This window comes from Emys orbicularis, chromosome 2, assembly GCF_028017835.1.
Source record: "Emys orbicularis isolate rEmyOrb1 chromosome 2, rEmyOrb1.hap1, whole genome shotgun sequence".
Classification (NCBI taxonomy): Eukaryota; Metazoa; Chordata; order Testudines; family Emydidae; genus Emys; species Emys orbicularis.
In genome coordinates this window covers 41,204,184-41,223,407 of record NC_088684.1, presented here as the reverse complement: position 1 = coordinate 41,223,407, position 19,224 = coordinate 41,204,184, and the positions used below count along the sequence as shown (strand labels likewise).

General features: G+C 42.5%; 1 protein-coding gene across 1 annotated transcript in view; it reads left to right on the top strand.

The window, feature by feature from the left end:
- Positions 1-3,421: 3,421 nt before the first annotated feature.
- The window catches only part of MATN2 (matrilin 2), a 100,236-nt gene continuing 84,433 nt past the window's right edge, over positions 3,422-19,224 (top strand). Inside the window, exon 1 of the mRNA XM_065398125.1 lies at positions 3,422-3,557. Within this exon, the coding sequence (XP_065254197.1) occupies positions 3,422-3,557 (136 nt within the window). The remainder of the gene's footprint in view (positions 3,558-19,224) is intronic.

Here is a 19,224-nt window from a genome sequence, read left to right as displayed (position 1 = left end):
GGGACGCGCTGTGCATCCGGGAGGCTTTGAAAGCTAGGTTCCTCAGTGAGCAGGGTAACCTGTGACTATTAACTTTGTTTAAAGAGAAGCTGAACCGGCCCCCGTTTCTTTACCCAGTTTATGTTGACTATCCTCTGCAGCTACATACCCCGTTCCCCCCATTCCCCCCTTCCAACACATGTTTAAAAATAAAATACATGGAACTTTGTTAATGAACACCTGTCTTTATTACGGGTTTTGCGGTAAAGGGTTGAAACTGGGACGCAGACTGTGGTGGGGAGTGGGCGTAGTGATGGAAAGAACACTTAAAAAATCGAGGAATGACAGGCTCCTGCTCCTAGAGCGGTCCGCAGTGCTGGACTGGTTGTTTCAACGGAGCCTGCCACCCCTCCTTTTCGGGACTCTGTGTGTGGGAGTTTTGTGACTCTGTGGCGGGGGAGGACGGTTACAGATCCACTGCTGCGTGGCTCTGTGATCCAGGGTAAGGACCGCTGAATAAGATCTCTAACCGCCCTCCCCCGCCACAAAGTCACATAGCCCACCCCCACATAGAACATGAAAACCACCTCCCAGACTGACCAGGGTGCCTAGTGACTGCAATGTGTGTGTGACCTGCTGCTGAACCTGCCCCCGTGTCTGTACCCTGTTAAAGGTGACTGTCCTCTCCAATTACCAACCCCCTTCAACCCTTCAAACACACTCTCCTGTAAAAGAACATGATGGAAACAGTAATTAACAGAAACGTATTTTTTATTAGCAACTACACAGTTAGGGGATGAAACTGGGACGGGGGCTTGGGTGAGGCGGGAAGGAAAGGACTTATCAAATTTTGGGGAATGAGAGCCTTCTGGTACTCGAGCAGTCTGCAGGGGTGGAGTGACAGTTTTCACGGTCCCTGCCGCCCCTCCTTCTTGGGACTTTGGGTGAGGGGGGTATGGGCCTTTGTGGTGGGGGAGGGCGGTTACAGATAGACTGCAGCGGGGCTCTGTCCTCCTGCCTCCGGTCCTGCAGAACATCCACAAGGCGCCGGAGCGTGTCCGTTTGCTCCCTCATTAGTCCAAGCAGCATTTGAGTCGCCTGCTGGTCTTCCTGCCACCACCTCTCCTCCCGTTCAATGTGTGATCGATGGATTTGGGACATGTTCTCCCTCCACTGGGTCTGCTGGGCCGCCTCGGCTCGGGAGCAGCCCATAAGTTCTGAGAACATGTCGTCCCGTGTCCTTTTCTTTCTACGCCTAATCTGCGCCAGCCTCTGGGAGGGGGATGCCAGGGTAGGTCGGGAGACAGTCGTAGCTGTGGGATGGGAAAAAGGGAGTGAATTCCTCACAAAGATAATTTTTTGTGAACAATGAACATAGTCTTTCTCTGTGAAAAAGACCATGCACAGCACCTATCACATGCGCACTCAGGACAAGGTCGAATTTTCGGCCTTCGCATTCAGTGCCTGGGGTCTTGCACTGGAGATCAGACAAGCGGGGCAGGACAGCGGAATTCGGGTAGCAGGCTGACATGGTAAGCCGTAGACTTTTGGCTGCTTAAAACTTAAATTATAGCAGTGCCCTCCTTTCACGTTCAAAGCAATGCTCCTAGCGTTGGCCAGTTCCTGCTGCTGGCAATCCGGCAAGCATGAACTCTGCCCCTGTCCCACCCCCTCGCGGCTGTCCCCGGGAAAGATCCCTGTATGCTGCCCCTCTCCCGCCTCCACCGCGTGGCTGTAAACCACCGGTTACAGTTCTGTAAAGGAACAGGCAAGCAGTCCCAACAGTAACATTCCCCTAATTCAAAGCAGGTCACCATGAGCGACATCACTCTGCTGAGGATTTCTGGGACAGAGAAAGACCGCATGCTGCGTGAAAGCCAGCAAAAACCAGGGCCGTATGCCGCCATGCTCTGCAAGGCAATAATCCCAGAGTACTTGAGGATAGCCTGGCGTGGAAAAGTTTCCTACCACGGAGGACCCAGTAAGGCCGCTCTCCCCAGGAACTTCATGCAAAGGCTTTCCAATTACCTCCAGGAGAGCTTCGTGGAGATTTCCCATGAGGATTTTAGCTCTATCCCCGGACATATAGACCTTATTTTCCAGTAGCTGCACTGGCAAGGACTAAAAAGTAGAGCATCTAGGGCAAACTAATCATCATAAACCGGACATTGTTTGATTCTTTTGCAGTAGTTGCACTGCCAAGGACTAAAATGTTAAGCGCCTAGGGCAAACTAATCATGAAAAACCCATTGTTAATATTGTTAATATTCCTGTTCTGTTCAAAATAAATGTTTACATGTTTTAAACACTTACCGACTGATCCTTCTCCTGATTCTGGCTCCGGGTTAACGCCTGGGGACGGTTGGTAGGGGATCTCTGTGAGGGTGATGAAGAGATCCTGGCTGTCGGGGAAATCAGCGTTGTAAGCGCTGTCGACTGCCTCGTCCTCCTCATCTCCTTCCTCATCTTCCCCATCTGCTAACATGTCCGAGGAACCGGCCGTGGACAATATCCCATCCTCAGAGTCCACGGTCAGTGGTGGGGTAGTGGTGGCGGCCGCACCTAAAATGGAATGCAGTGCCTCGTAGAAACGGCATGTCTGGGGCTGGGATCTGGAGCATCCGTTTGCCTCTTTGGTCTTCTGGTAGCCTTGTCTCAGCTCCTTGATTTTCACGCGGCACTGCGTTGCATCCCAGCTGTATCCTCTCTCTGTCTTGGCTTTTGAGATCTTCTCGTAGATCTTTGCGTTCCGTCTTTTCGAGCGCAGCTCCGAAAGCACGGACTCATCGCCCCACACAGCGATCAGATCCAAGACTTCCCGATCAGTCCATGCTGGGGCCCTCTTTCTATTCTGAGATTGCATGGTCACCTCTGCTGGAGAGCTCTGCATCGTTGCCAGTGCTGCTGAGCTCGCCATGATGTCCAAACAGGAAATGAGATTCAAACTGCCCAGACAGGAAAAGGAATTCAAATTTTCCCAGGGCTTTTCCTGTGTGGCTGGTCAGAGCATCCGAGCTCAGACTGCTGTCCAGAGCGTCAACAGAGTGGTGCACTGTGGGATATCTCCCGGAGCTATTAGCGTCGATTTCCATCCACACCTACCCTAATTCGACATGGCCATGTCGAATTTAGCGCTACTCCCCTCGTTGGGGAGGAGTACAGAAATCGAATTTAAGAGACCTCTATGTCGAACTAAATAGCTTCGTGGTGTGGACGGGTGCAGGGTTAATTCGATTTAACGCTGCTAAATTCGACATAACCTCCTAGTGTAGACCAGGCCTGGGTGTTTGTATGTAGTAGAAGGGGGGAAGTGAGGGCAGGGTGGCTGCCATAAGCACATCATAAGTACACATAGTTTGGTTAATCAAAGAGTTCATTTCATTTCTTTTCTTTGTCACAGTTTTGCATCCCTGATTGTCCATCTTGCTTTTTCTTCACGAAAATGAAGAAAATGATTACATGCTTCCTACTGCTGTTTGGACAAACTCTACTTTTCAGTGCCTCCGCCAGGGAGAGACATCTTCCACCAGCATTTTCAAGCCAAAGAAATGGTGCTAACCCAGAAGATACTTTACTTGGTGAGTTGTAATAAGCCTCCCTCACACAGAAACTGTAAATGCATGGCTTATTGGCCAGATGCTGGCTGGGATAATTATAGTAAAAGGGAGTCTGCAGGGGGGAATGAGAGAGATTTTGACTTACTGGTTTGTTGTTGGGAGAAGGAGTTTGCTATCAATCTGCTAGACCGATGTAATTTATTTCTAACTGGTGTGTGCTTTCTCCAAATAAATGTGTAATATGGGACTATTGCATTGGAGAGAGACCCTGTCTTACCTGTTTAGAGAGAGGATGTTTATGTGAGGTCCTGTCACAGCTGTCTGACCACTGCACTTTTTACCAAGTTCCAGCTGTGCATGTGTTTGCTGGGATGAGGGAATTTGTATCAAATTTAATCAACAGCTGATGAAAATGGACCTTATTGGTCTCCTATTTAGACACTCAAAGATAATCCCTTCATTTTCATCACTTTGATTTTCTTCAAATGGGTAGAGATTTCCCCTGCTGTGCTGAAAAGCTGTGGAGGAGACTAACATTTAGCTAGTGGCTGGACTATATAGAGCTGCCCAGTACATTTTGGTTGATCATGGATCCCACTTCATAAGATAGTGGTCTGGTCAGCTTTTTGGAAGTCATGAATTAGTCAGGGTCATGTTCCACTACTCACAATCTAATATAACTGAGTGGATGAATTACAAATATGCCATATTAGAGAGCCACGGGAATTGACTTTACAATTAAGGTTGCATTTTGATTCTCTCTTAAAATAGGACTAAAATGGATTTGCTCAGATCTATTAGCTACTTCAGTTTTTTATGCTGCCAGCCTCTCTTTCAACTAGGCAGTCTTTAGCTCCAATCTAAATCCCCCATTACCCCCAACACACACATCCCCATTTATCCTTCCTGGGTTCACCATGTAGCATGACCTTAATGAACCAAGGGGGTTCCTCAGAAGCATGAGGAAGAAGTGGGTGTTGAGTTTGGTTGTGGGCTGGAGTGGCAGAAGAGAAAGGAGCACCTGCGTTTTGTCAGAGTGGAGATATTTTCCAATGAGCCACCTGGGATTGTGGACTATAGACACATTTCTTGTTGGGATTGTTTCTTGTTAGCACTGATTTGTGCTTTCCAAAATGTGTCTAATTTATGAACACCAAAGAAATACCCATATTTTATACTAGATGAAACTTTAGTACTGTCTGAATCTTACTTGTATGGGATAGAAAAACAGGGCTTCTTTGAAATCTAGAAACTATTAAGTGAATTTAGAGAAATAGCAGTTAGTTAAACCCTGAAATAAATGACTATATGTTGTATGGGTCACAGAGCTATTGAATTCTAGGTGGGGGACTCAATTAATTGTAATGTGATGTAGGAACCAAAGGGTCTGATTCCAAGTATTCATGGGCTAGACCAGAAAATGCCTTGCATTTTCTCCATTAATGAATGCCTTGTAAAAGTTCCCTGAACAGGAGCTGCTATAATTTGTGTCTTGGCCATGCCAAATGGCATAGTGAACCAGAGTTTCCTGAAGAAGCATAGCCCACAAAATTGCTCTGACATTTGAAAGGAGGAAGAAATGTATTTACTTAAATAATTTGATTTGTGTAAAGAACTTATCCTTACAGTATTAGCTGCTTTTACAGGAATTAAAATATACAAACACAAATATTTACAAAAAAAAATCTAAAAAATCCCACATAATGAAATGAGAATCTTCTTGGACTATTAGAATCCTTGTATGTTCTATTGATGCACTATCTTGTTGAAGATGATGGCTTATTTATTGAAGGATTAAGCTCTCTTAGGCTGACTGCATAGGAAACATCAGCTGTTATTTAAAGTTGCTATTTTATCTTTATGACTTCAGAGAAAATTGTGCTTAGGAGTCTGGGTCAGTGAAACATGTTTGGTTGGGTTTTAATCTCTGTTGTGCCTTATCCCTGCCATTTTGACAGGTTGATAAAAATCTAGACTTAATGAAAAACAGTAAGTATAAAATGCTATCACATAGCCATCATAAGAAAAGACTTGTAACTGTATAAGGCAAGAACTTTCTTCTGATGATCCATGATACTTTGTTAGGTCTAATAGAAGAAGTGAGTTTAAGGAGGGCTTTAGAAGGAATGACCTCTGGTGTTTAACTTGTTTTTTGGTTCACCCCAATCTTTCTCCTACATTTCAGAGTATTTTTTTGTTTTGTTTTGTGGCTGCTTACTTTGCCCCACTTATCTTTAAAAATTATTATTATTATTAAATAATAATAATTTTCCTTTTAAAGATTTGAAATACATTTTGTTTGCAAAGGCTGAGTAGCAATAATGTTATTGGAATTCACTCTGGGGAAATTATGCCAAGCATGCTGGATTACTATAAATTGGTTTAATTTCAAGCTTCCTTCCCCGCCCCCTAAAGTTATCCTGTATTCCTAGCTATCAAACCACTTCAGTTCCAATTCACTTCCTTTGTAGCACTTTTTCTTTAAAGTTTCTTACAACACAATAATTATAACAAATATACAGTGTTATTTTTACTGAGCTGATTAAGAATAGATGTGTGTGTATGCATGCGTGTGTTTGTGTATATATAATAAATATAGTGAAATATTTACACTGACCTAACTTCAGAAAAGTGTCTGTTGCTATAAAAAGTGTTATTGGTTATGTATATGAACTTCTCTCTTAATGTTTAAGCTATGAGCTCGCTTACTCGCTCTCTCTCGCTCTCTCTCTCTCTTTTATATATAATATATATATATATATATATATATATGAGAGAGAGAGTTATGTAAGACCTTGCAGGCTGAGGGAAGGAAGATAGGATGGCTCAGGGAACTGGTAATTATAACCTATAAGTATTGTAGCAGGATGAGTAGAGCCCCATGTATTTTGCATGTGTGAAATATCCCAAAATAAAATGAAAAACTCGCCCCTTGGTGGAGGCTCCTGCTGCTCCTGTCCTCCGGGGCTGGGCCTGACTCCCTGCTCCCGCATTGCAACCTGGCACACAGGGTCACAGTGCTGCTCAGGTTTGGCTTGGCTCCCCCTGACAGGACCCAATTCCCCCCCGGGTCTCCCACCCTGAAGGGAGCAGGATTAGTGGGGGGTTGAGGTTCAGTGGAGGAGGGAGAATATATAAGGGGTGATGGGGCACCCTAGGGATATAGATGTGGGGACTGGGATGGCTGCAGAAAGAAGCAGTAAGGGTTGGGAAGATTTGTCCCATAGGCTTTGTCTCTCTGAGTGGGATGCAGAAGAGGGGGTTATTTGAGGGCTGCAGTATTGGGTACATTTCAACGAGCTGTCTGGGGTATTGTGGGATGGGTAACTGTAGTGGGGTTGGTGAGTGTCTCAAGGTGTAGAATAATGAATAATGCTTAGTAAAATGATGTAGTATAGATAAATAAGGTTTATATACTGTTTTTATGTATATACAGTCATTTGAGGTATTTTATTAATGTAAATGTAATAAAAAGAAATGAAACAACATTTTAAAGAAATAAGAAAATTCCCCAAAATAAAATGAAAAATTATAAAAACTAAAAAGATTTTCATGTGGCTCTGAGGAAGAGAGACACAAGAAAACATGGTTTCTTATCTCCCTCATCTTGCATTTGGTCCAGAAAACTGCTTAGCATGGCCTTCTTTTCTTTTCTTTTTGAGGGGAAGTGGTGTGGGACAAGAACACGCCTTCACCCTAGGAGTGGGGCAAGGGCGTGGTAGCCCTGCAGTTGAAGTCGATGTGGCTGCCCTCAGCCTCACGGCTGCATGGCCTAAGGGTCGGTTTCAGTAGGGCTCCCCTAGGCTGCAGGGCAGCACGGCCCAATGGCCAATGTCAGTAGGAGGGGGTTTGATGGGCCGCCCCCCAAAGGGGGCAGCTGGGGTAGGGGGACCCAGGCCCTCCCTGCTCCACTGAGTCCCAGCCCAGAGCCCTGGTAGTGGCGAATTGGTTCGCCACTAAGTCGGCTGAGAATCCGCCTGCACCACACCGACTGCTACAGGGACACTGGCTAGTCCCTCCCTGGGCTATTTCCTACTGTGACTCCTGCAGTTGAAGTTGGAGTGTCTTCGGTGTCTCTGGGCTACTCAGGAAACGACTGCAATCTCCCTGGGCATCCGCAGATACCTAGGCGCCTGCCTGGGCCTTGGTGTCTCCTGCTCCCCTGGTCCAGAATCCCGGCTGCTCCTCGGCTGGAGCCGGCAAGGTGCATCCTTCCTCCTCTGCAGTCAGCCCAGACTGAGCTAGGCTGCTCTCTTTAATATTGCAGCAGCAGCTGGAGCATGCCCAGCAGGGTCGAGGGGGGCGTGGCTTCCGCTGCTAAGAATGCTGCCTTAACCCCTTCCGCTCTAGTGCAGGGCAAGTACACCCCATCACAGGAGGGTTGAGATTTTATGTATTGATATTTTCAGCCATTGACAATAAGACATTACAATTACATTCATATCTTAATACAGAATTAACAGCATGAAGCAACCTATTATATGTTGACCATATCTTGTTATCTTGTTACCATTTCCACCCCCTTTTTTCCCCAAAATTATTTAAATACAACCTTAACATGTTGGGTGTGTGGGTGGGTGTGATCATTCATATTAATTTTTGTCTTTTTGGGGGGAAGCTGAATGTTTTCTGAGGATGGAGGGAGTCTCAAGGAAATAGAGAGAAAGGAAAACTAAGGGGGAGGAGGGATTATCCTCTCCGTATATTCTTTTTGACTATCCTGTAAGTATATGATTACTGTGTCTATATCAAAGCATCTAAAATATTTCAATATTTTTATTGTACTGTTTTCCTGTGTGAAGTACACTGTTACTTTTATCCATTTTTTGTGAGTTTGTCTGGCACTGTTTTCACAAAATTTGTTAAGCCTTCCATTACAATGTAGTCTATTAATATTTTTTTCCAGTGACCTATGCTAGGAATTGTTGCTTGGGTCCACATATTTAAGATTGCTGCTTTTGCTATAAAGAGCAAGAATGGGAGTAGTTTGCTTATTCCCAATAGGAAACTTTTTAACAGGCCCTAATAGAAATGTCTTTAAATCCTGTTCGAGTTCTATCTCTAATTTTTTTTATTTCTCTCAGGATGGTTTTCCAAAATGTTTGTAACATCCAGAAGTCCCATATCATGTATATGAAAGAGGGTCTGGCTGTTTTGCATTTCATACAGATATCTGAGGCAATATTATATGTTTTATTATATAGAGGTAGATGAACATATGTTCTGTAAACTAAAAAGTACTGCACTTACACTATTTGGTTAGTAGTAAAGCCAATATTTATCATCTGCATTATCCCATTCCATTCTTTTCCTTTTATTTCATATTTACAAGCTGCACTCCTTGACTTAATAGCTTTATCCAGATTGTCCTTTAAAAACATAATCATGAGGTTATACATTCTAGATACTACCTTGATTGCTGATACTTCAAACCTACGTATGAAATTTCCTAATACAGATAGTTTTGTTGGTTCCTTTCTTCTCTGAAAGTGTTTTCTCAGGTTGCCTATAAACCTAGGTTGCACATTGTCTCTCTCTCTCTTTTAAATACATCCGCTACATCTGTTTGTTTTTAGGATTGTCCATCCCTAAAGAAATCTTACCACTTATCATAGCGACATTTGCCCCAACATCTAAAAACTTCCTTATTCATATTGGGTTTGAAAGCACTATTATTTTTTATTTTAGATATTATTGAGATCCGCTCCTTTTGTTAGGTCAAGTGCTTCACCTACACCCAATTATTAAGTGCACTTTTAAGTAATGGGTGATATTTCATGGTTACCAGAATTTTTAAATTCACCTAATGCAAGTACTGTAGTGCAATCTCTATCATGAAAGTTGAAATTACAAATGTAGAATTATGTACCAAAAAACCTGCATTCAAAAATAAAACAATGTAAAATTTTAGAGCCTACAAGTCCACTCAGTCCTACTTCTTGTTCAGACAATCGCTCAGATAAACAAGTTTGTTTACTTTTGCAGGAGATAATGCTGCCCGCTTCTTGTTTACATCACCTGAAAGTGAGAACAGGCATTCACATGGCACTGTTGTAGCCAGCGTTGCAAGATATTTATGTGCCAGATGCACTAAAGGTTCATATGTCCCTCATGCTTCAACCACCATTCCAGGGGACATGAGTCCATGCTGATAACAGGTTCTGCTCGATAACAATCCAAAGCAGGTCAATATATATACTTTAGATTCTACCAAATACCACACTGTAGCTAATTCCTTTAGTAAAACTATAACTAAAGATTTATTAATAAAAAAGAAAAGGAAAAAAAGTTATTAAATGGTTAAAGGAATCATATACATTACACTGCTCTACAGCCAAAATGCTTCTGAAATAAATGTAGTCAAACTTTACTAATTCTGGGTCACTGAGAACGAAAATGATGCTTAAAATTGTTGATTGGCTCTAGTTTTCAAGATATGCTATTGGGTCAGTATATACGACCCTTGACTTGGGAATGGCGGAGGATAAGTGAGTTATAAAGGGAAGGGATCTCAATTTAAACCAGAAATGACTAAAATACATCTTTGACTGGATCTATGAATAAATCTATGACTGGGTTTGGACAGTACTTGCTTTTTAGGCAAAACAATGAATGATGCAATCTGAAGCTGGTATTGCATCATACATGATATGAATTGCATCATGTTATTCCTAGAAGTCATGGATGATGCAATCATAACGAAGCTTACATCACTCTGCTGAACAAATTGCCCTATATCAGCTCTAGAAATCATACAGTGTCGTGCTCTCTTATTTGTCAGTGTTTGATTTTGCAAAGGGACACATTTCTGTTTAGCCAAAGTGAGCAGAAATGCCTCGTACTTGTGTGAACAGTGCAGATAACTTCTGCTATGTTTGTGGTGAAGTGACTTTTGCATGACAAAAGCGCAGTATAACCACTATGGTTAAGAAAGCCTATCACCTTTATTTTGGCTGCAAAATTGGAGATCAGGACAAGAGGTGGGCCCCACACATATGCTGCAACACTTGTGCAACAAATCTTCGCCAGTGGTTGAACAGGAAAAGGAAATCTATGCCTTTTGCAGTGCCAATGATTTGGAGAGAGCCAACAGATCATACCAGCAATTGTTACTTCTGCATGGTGCCTCCAGTTGGGAAAGGTGTGTCAAAGAAGAAAAAGTGGACTGTGCATTATCCAAACATTCCATCAGCTATACGCCCAGTACCCCACGGAGAAGGACTGCCGGTTCCTGATGCACCAGAATCATTCTCACTTGAGTCAGACGAGGAAGAGGAAGAGGATGAAACTTCTGGTCCTGAACCATCAATGTCACAGGACCCACATTTTCTCCCATCCTCCTCCTCTGAACCACACCTCATAACACTAGGTGAACTGAATGACCTTGTCAGGGATTTGGAACTACCCAAGAGTAAGGCAGAGCTGTTGGGCTCCAGACTACAGCAGTGGAATCTCCTGGCAGGTGAGGTTAGGGTTTCCATGTTTTAAACTTTTTAAACTAGGAGATGGGGGAAAGCCGACTGCTGCAGAGGAGCGTGTGGATCGGACACAGACTTCCCTTAGGGGAGAGTCTGATGATAGAGAATCTCCAGGTTATAGTCAGGAGCAGAGGACTGAAAAGTATAATGTAAGGGCCGGATCAGATGATAAACAGCCACATAAAAAAGAATCTGGCACATCAGAAAAAGACAGGCTAATAAACAGGGACAAGTTTTTAAAGTGCTTGTACACAAATGCCAGAAGTCTAAATAATAAGATGGGTGAACTAGAGTGCCTTGTGATAAAGGAGGATATAGATATAATAGGCATCACAGAAACCTGGTGGACTGAGAGCAATCAATGGGACACAATCATTCCGGGGTACAAAATATATCGGAAGGACAGAACAGGCCGTGCAGGGGGAGGAGTGGCACTATATGTTAAAGAAAGTGTAGATTCAAATGAAGTAAAAATCTTAAGCGAATCCACAGGTTCCATAGAGTCTCTATGGATAGAAATTTCATGCTCTAGTAAAAATATAACATTAGGGATCTATTATCGACCACCTGACCAGGACAGTAATAGTGATGATGAAATGCTAAGGGAAATTAGAGAGGCTATCAAAATTAAGAACTCAATAATAGTGGGGGATTTCAATTATCCCCATATTGACTGGGAACATTTCACTTCAGGACGAAATGCAGAGATAAAATTTCTCGATACTTTAAATGACTGCTTCATGGAGCAGCTAGTACGGGAACCCACAAGGGGAGAGGCGACTCTAGATTTAATCCTGAGTGGAGCGCAGGAGCTGGTCCAAGAGGTAACTATAGCGGGACCGCTTGGAAATAGTGACCATAATACAATAGCATTCAACATCCCTGTGGTGGGAAGAACACCTCAACTGCCCAACACTGTGGCCTTTAATTTCAAAAGGGGGAACTATACAAAAATGAGGGGGTTAGTTAGACAAAAGTTAAAAGGTTCAGTGACTAAAGTGAAATCCCTGCAAGTTGCGTGGGCCCTTTTTAAAGACACCATAATAGAGGCTCAACTTCAATGTATACCCCAAATTAAGAAAAACAGTAAAAGAACTAAAAAAGAGCCACCGTGGCTTAACAACCATGTAAAAGAAGCAGTGAGAGATAAAAAGACTTCCTTTAAAAAGTGGAAGTCAAATCCTAGTGAGGCAAATAGAAAGGAGCACAAACACTGCCAACTTAAGTGCAAGAGTGTAATAAGAAAAGCCAAAGAGGAGTTTGAAGAACGGCTAGCCAAAAACTCCAAAGGTAATAACAAAATGTTTTTTAAGTACATCAGAAGCAGGAAGCCTGCTAAACAACCAGTGGGGCCCCTTGACGATGAAAATACAAAAGGAGCGCTTAAAGATGATAAAGTCATTGCGGAGAAACTAAATGGATTCTTTGCTTCAGTCTTCACGGCTGAGGATGTTAGGGAGATTCCCAAACCTGAGCTGGCTTTTGTAGGTGACAAATCTGAGGAACTGTCACAGATTGAAGTATCACTAGAGGAGGTTTTGGAATTAATTGATAAACTCAACATTAACAAGTCACCGGGACCAGATGGCATTCACCCAAGAGTTCTGAAAGAACTCAAATTTGAAGTTGCGGAACTATTAACTAAGGTTTGTAACCTGTCCTTTAAATCGGCTTCGGTACCCAATGACTGGAAGTTAGCTAATGTAACGCCAATATTTAAAAAGGGCTCTAGGGGTGATCCCGGCAATTACAGACCGGTAAGTCTAACGTCGGTACCGGGCAAATTAGTTGAAACAATAGTAAAGAACAAAATTGTCGGACACATAGAAAAACATAAACTCTTGAGCAATAGTCAACATGGTTTCTGTAAAGGGAAATCGTGTCTTACTAATCTATTAGAGTTCTTTGAAGGGGTCAACAAACATGTGGACAAGGGGGATCCGGTGGACATAGTGTACTTAGATTTCCAGAAAGCCTTTGACAAGGTCCCTCACCAAAGGCTCTTACGTAAATTAAGCTGTCATGGGATAAAAGGGAAGGTCCTTTCATGGATTGAGAACTGGTTAAAGGACAGGGAACAAAGGGTAGGAATTAATGGTAAATTCTCAGAATGGAGAGGGGTAACTAGTGGTGTTCCCCAAGGGTCAGTCCTAGGACCTATCCTATTCAATTTATTCATAAATGATCTGGAGAAAGGGGTAAACAGTGAGGTGGCAAAGTTTGCAGATGATACTAAACTACTCAAGATAGTTAAGACCAAAGCAGATTGTGAAGAACTTCAAAAAGATCTCACAAAACTAAGTGATTGGGCAACAAAATGGCAAATGAAATTTAATGTGGATAAATGTAAAGTAATGCACATTGGAAAAAATAACCCCAACTATACATACAACATGATGGGGGCTAATTTAGCTACAACGAGTCAGGAAAAAGATCTTGGCGTCATCGTGGATAGTTCTCTAAAGATGTCCACGCAGTGTGCAGAGGCGGTCAAAAAAGCAAACAGGATGTTAGGAATCATTAAAAAGGGGATAGAGAATAAGACTGAGAATATATTATTGCCCTTATATAAATCCATGGTTCGCCCACATCTCGAATACTGTGTACAGATGTGGTCTCCTCACCTCAAAAAAGATATTCTAGCACTAGAAAAGGTTCAGAAAAGAGCAACTAAAATGATTAAGGGTTTAGAGAGGGTCCCATATGAGGAAAGATTAAAGAGGCTAGGACTCTTCAGTTTGGAAAAGAGAAGACTAAGGGGGGACATGATAGAGGTATATAAAATCATGAGTGATGTTGAGAAAGTGGATAAGGAAAAGTTATTTACTTATTCCCATAATACAAGAACTAGGGGTCACCAAAAGAAATTAATAGGCAGCAGGTTTAAAACAAATAAAAGGAAGTTCTTCTTCACGCAGCGCACAGTCAACTTGTGGAACTCCTTACCTGAGGAGGTTGTGAAGGCTAGGACTATAACAATGTTTAAAAGGGGACTGGATAAATTCATGGTGGCTAAGTCCATAAATGGCTATTAGCCAGGATGGGTAAGAATGGTGTCCCTAGCCTCTGTTCGTCAGAGGATGGAGATGGATGGCAGGAGAGAGATCACTTGATCATTGCCTGTTAGGTTCACTCCCCCTGGGGCACCTGGCATTGGCCACTGTCGGTAGACAGATACTGGGCTAGATGGACCTTTGGTCTGACCCAGTACGGCCTTTCTTATGTTCTTATGTTCATGTTCCGTGACCGTCAAAAGGATCTTGTCCCATTCTTCTTCATGGAAGGTGATCTTGTAGCCTGCAACAACATCGATGGTGTGATGGCAGCCCTCAACATCATTCACGATCCAGATGAGTGGAGACTGTTCATTGATTCATCGAAGACGAGTCTTAAAGCTGTTTTACTGCATAATGGCAATGTTTTGCCATCAATTCCAGTTGGTCATGAAGTCCATATGAAGGAAACCTATGACAACATGAAACAACTTTTGAGGTGCATAAACTATGACCAACATCAGTGGCAGCTTTGTGGTGATTTGAAGGTTGTTGCTCTCTTGCTTGGTCTGCAGACTGGATACACAAAGTACTGCTGTTTTCTCTGCGAATGGGATAGTCGTGCAAGAGATTCCCACTCCATCAAGAAAGATTGGTCACTCCGACAGTCATTGGAGCCTTGGAGGAAAAGTGTTCAGCATCCACCACTTGTTGAATCAAGGAAGATTTTGTTACCACCCTTACACATCAAGCTGGGTCTGATGAAGAACTTTGTCAAGGCCATTGACAAAACACAAGCAGCTTTCAAGTATCTCCGTGGAAAATTTCCAAGGTTAAGTGAAGCTAAGATAAAGGAAGGTGTCTTTGTTGGTCCTCAGATTCGTGAACTTCTTCGAGATGATGCATTTGACCATGCACTGCGTGGCAAGGAAAAGACGGCCTGGAAAGCCTTCCAGTTAGTGGCAATAAATTTTCTCGGAAACAACAAGGCAGACAACTACAGGTTGTTGGTGGAAAACCTCCTCAAGGCATACAAAAGCCTTGGTTGCAACATGTCACTAAAGATACATTTTTTGCACTCTCATCTAGATTTTTTTCCACCGAACTGCGGAGCAGTGAGCAACGAGCACGGCGAGCGATTTCACCAGGACATTGCAACAATGGAGAAACGCTATCAGGGCAAATGGAGCCCATCAATGCTTGCAGACTATTGCTGGACAGTGACAAGAGATGCTCCATTTAACGAATACAAGAGACAAGCCAAGAAGCGCCGAGTAGACACTGAATAGGATTAAACTATGTACATAATAGTTTTTTGCCTTTTGTTTCATAATACATTTTATTTATATAACCCTTTTGCTGATTTTTAAAGTGTTACATAAACAGGACAGGTGAAATATTATCATGTAAAGCAACCATAAACACATGAAAAGACCTAGGTTTACAATTTATGATTAAAACTCTACTATCTACACAATATACATAGACATAAAATGTAAAAACTTAAATATCTTAGAAACAGTAGCCAATCAGTTGTTTTAATTGTCATATTTGAATTCAGCACATCAAAATACATAATAAATAGCACATTTTATCTCTGAAGCAGACGACTTCTCAAAAATTGTAGACCAGTGTTACAAGTGATTTCAGAGTCTGTAGATCAGGTTCATAGCAATGATGGTAAATCTGCTAGCTTGCAAAAAAGCCCTCTGGTTCACCCAAAGGGACTGGGGGTCATCAGTCCTTTGTTCAAAGCTTCCTTTTGTTAGAAAATCACAGTCCAGAGGTGAAGAACAGGATTGAAGACAAAGAAGTGATGTCACAGTCTCCTTCTATACATTCAGCTCAAGTGCATGGAAAGTTATTGGCAAAAGATGGAGTCTAAAAGAGCAACACTCCAATGCGGAAACTACAGAACCCGAACCACCAAAAAAGAAAATCATCCTTCTGTGGGTGGCATCTGACTCAGATAATGAAAATGAACATGCGTTGGTCCGCACTGCTTTGGATTGTTATCGAGCAGAACCTGTTATCAGCATGGACGCGTGTCCCCTGGAATGGTGGTTGAAGCATGAAGGGACATATGAACCTTTAGTGCATCTGGCACATAAATATCTTGCAACGCTGGCTACAACAGTGCCAGGCGAATGCCTGATCTCACTTTCAGGTGATGTAAACAAGAAGCGGTTAGCATTATCTCCTGCAAAAGTAAACAAACTTGTTTGTCTGAGCGATTGTCTGAATAAGAAGTAGGACTGAGTGGACTTGTAGGCTCTAAAATTTTACATTGTTTTATTTTTGAATGCAGGTTTTTTGGTACATAATTCTACATTTGTAATTTCAACTTTCATGATAGAGATTGCACTACAGTACTTGTATTAGGTGAATTTAAAAATACTATTTCTTTTGTTTTTTTACATCGCAAATTCTTGTAATCAAAAATAAATATAAAGTGAGCACTCTACACTTCGTATTCTGTGTTGTAATTGAAATCAATATATTTGAAAATGTAGAAAACATCCAAAAATATTTAAATAAATGGTATTCCACTATTGTTTAACAGTGCAATTAATCGCAATTAATTTTTTTAATCACTCGATTAATTGGGATTAATTTTTTTATCGCTTGATAGCCCAACTTTGGACAATCTCTATTCACATTTTTAACACTAACATAGTTTACAAATTGTTGTGTTTTAGATTTTACTGGTTATTTTTAAGTCATGCATCAAACAGAACTGGCCTCTTTCCAGCAGATAGTTACTAATACAGTAACCATTGTGACACTGGGAGGGAAGTGTTCTGTTAGTGGTACAATAAAAACAAGTTATGTTTTTGTCCAGTTTTTTTCTGAAAGCTGTCCTAATTGTATCCATAATGTTTCTCTGATTACACTGGTATTTCTCTAGCTATCTTTATTTAAATAGAGATTGTAATTCACTAAAGGAACAACTGTTTCTAGAGACAATACTATAAACCATGTACCAAACTGCAAAAAGTTTTTATTCTTTTTAAATTGTGCATTCTCTACTTCAGGGGTCGGCAACCTTCGGCACGCGGCCCATCAGAGTAATCCGCAGGCGGGCCAGGAGACATTTTGTTTACGTTGACCATCCGCAAGCACGGCCCCCGCAGCTCCCATTGGCCAGGAATGGCGAACCACAGCCACTGGGAGCTGCCAGGGGCCGTGCCTGCGGACGGTCAATGTAAAGAACTTGTCTCGCGACCTGCCAGCAGATTACCCTGATGGGCCGCGTGCCAAAGATTGCCGACTCCTACTCTACTTGAAACTGCTTGTTTGAAAAAACACAACCACCAAACTACTGTTATGTACTATATCTGTTTGGAACACAGTTTGCTTTGATGAAAGCTTATGCCCAAATAAATTTGTTAGTCTCTAAGGTGCCACAAGGACTCCTCGTTGTTTTTGCTGATACAGACTAACACGGCTACCACTCTGAACTCTAAAATTAAAAACTCCACTTTGTGTGCGTGTGTGTGTGTTCATTCATACAGAATACTAAACCTGCTGTGCATATTTTCCCTGTAGGGGAAAGTCAGGCCAAAAAAGAACATGAAACATCCAAAAATGTAGCATTCCTGGCTCCAGTGTGAGCTCTTCAATTTACCAATGAAAAAACTGCAGATGTGCAAAATGATTGTGAAAATACTGTAAGCAGCATTTTTCAGGGGACTCTGAGAAACTCTTTCACTTTACAAGGAAGGGTGGGTAAGCAGAAAAGTGGTCTTGTGAGCAAAGAGAGGAGAAAATTGCTTTGAAAGCTCATGGTATTGTTTCCAAAGGAATTTATGGCAACCAGAAAAGACAACTCCTGAAATGTGAGAATGTGTTCCCTCTGGATACAAGTAATCCCTTTAATGATTAATGTTGAGATGACTGACAGTTTACAATGTATAGGAAACTTCCATTGGTATACAGAGTCAGAAATTCACATTTTAAAAGAAGATTGTTAGATACCTTTTAAAATATTTTAATATTGTATCCTGAGAGAACAGTACAAACTCATTAAAGTTATATTGTTTTTTGTTGAATTTTCCAACCAAGTCCTCCAAAAGCTATTTATTTTTTAAACCTGGCCTTTCTCAGCTATAATTATTTCCATGTCCCCAGTATGATGCCATAGGAAGGCTGAGAAGTAGGCCACATAGAAGTTTCAGGCCTGTGAGAAGAAAGAAATTAAGAATCTATACACACACATTATTTTACGTTCATATTTTTGTTATGGTTTGTTACATGGGCAGGAGGAGGAGGAGGAGGAAGCAAAGAGGGGAAATTGCCCCCAAACTCTGCATAGGAACTGGATTAAATGTAGCACTAATTGTGCAGGAGCACAACAGCACTTCCCTGTGGTTGCTCAGGAAATTGATTCTTAGTCCCTTACATGTATCCTCTGTTCTGAGTTGGGAGCACAAGTGACATTCAGACCTAGCTGAGACCAGCTGAAACAAGTGAGGACAACTGAGGAATTCTAGGGCATCAGAATCTGTGTCCCTGTTATCCATGTAGATGGCAAGATGTGTGCTTCATATCAATACTCCATACCCGAGTAGGGAATTAAAGAACTATTTGAACTCATTTCTTTCTTTGGTGCTCTGGGAGGGGAGGTACTAACTAATGCTATTAATCATAACCATGGTGCTTGGGTATGGGTGAATACGGAAAAAGCAGGAAGGAAGAGGTAAAGAAGGGGACAATGTAATGATCTCCTGCAGTGATTGGTAATGGAGCGTTTGTGTATGGAAGGAAATGGAAGAGACTGTGGGCAGGATCACTGCTGGAACATGATGGAAGGTTTTGGCACAGAGGGAATGAAGAAGTGACTGGAGGTTGTAAAATATTAGAGAGAACTTTTCTCCAAGTCACCCTACTGAAGGACTTTACAACAGGGCCGCCCAGAGGATTCAGGGGGCCTGGGGCAAAGCGGGGGAGCGGACATACTCACCGGGCGGCGCTCCGAGTCGGTGGCGGCGGCAGCGGGTCCTTCAGTCGCTCCGCATCTTCGGCAGCACTGAAGGACCTGCCGCCGAAGACCCAGAGTGACTGAAGGGCCCCGCGCCACCGAAGACCCAGAACGACTGAAGGCCCCCCGCCACCAAAAACCCGGACCGCCGCCGGGTAAGTAAAAATTAAAAAGGCGCCTCTAGCCAGGAAAGGGATTCTCGGCCAGGGCTCGCAGGTCCCCCCCCCCCCCCCCCG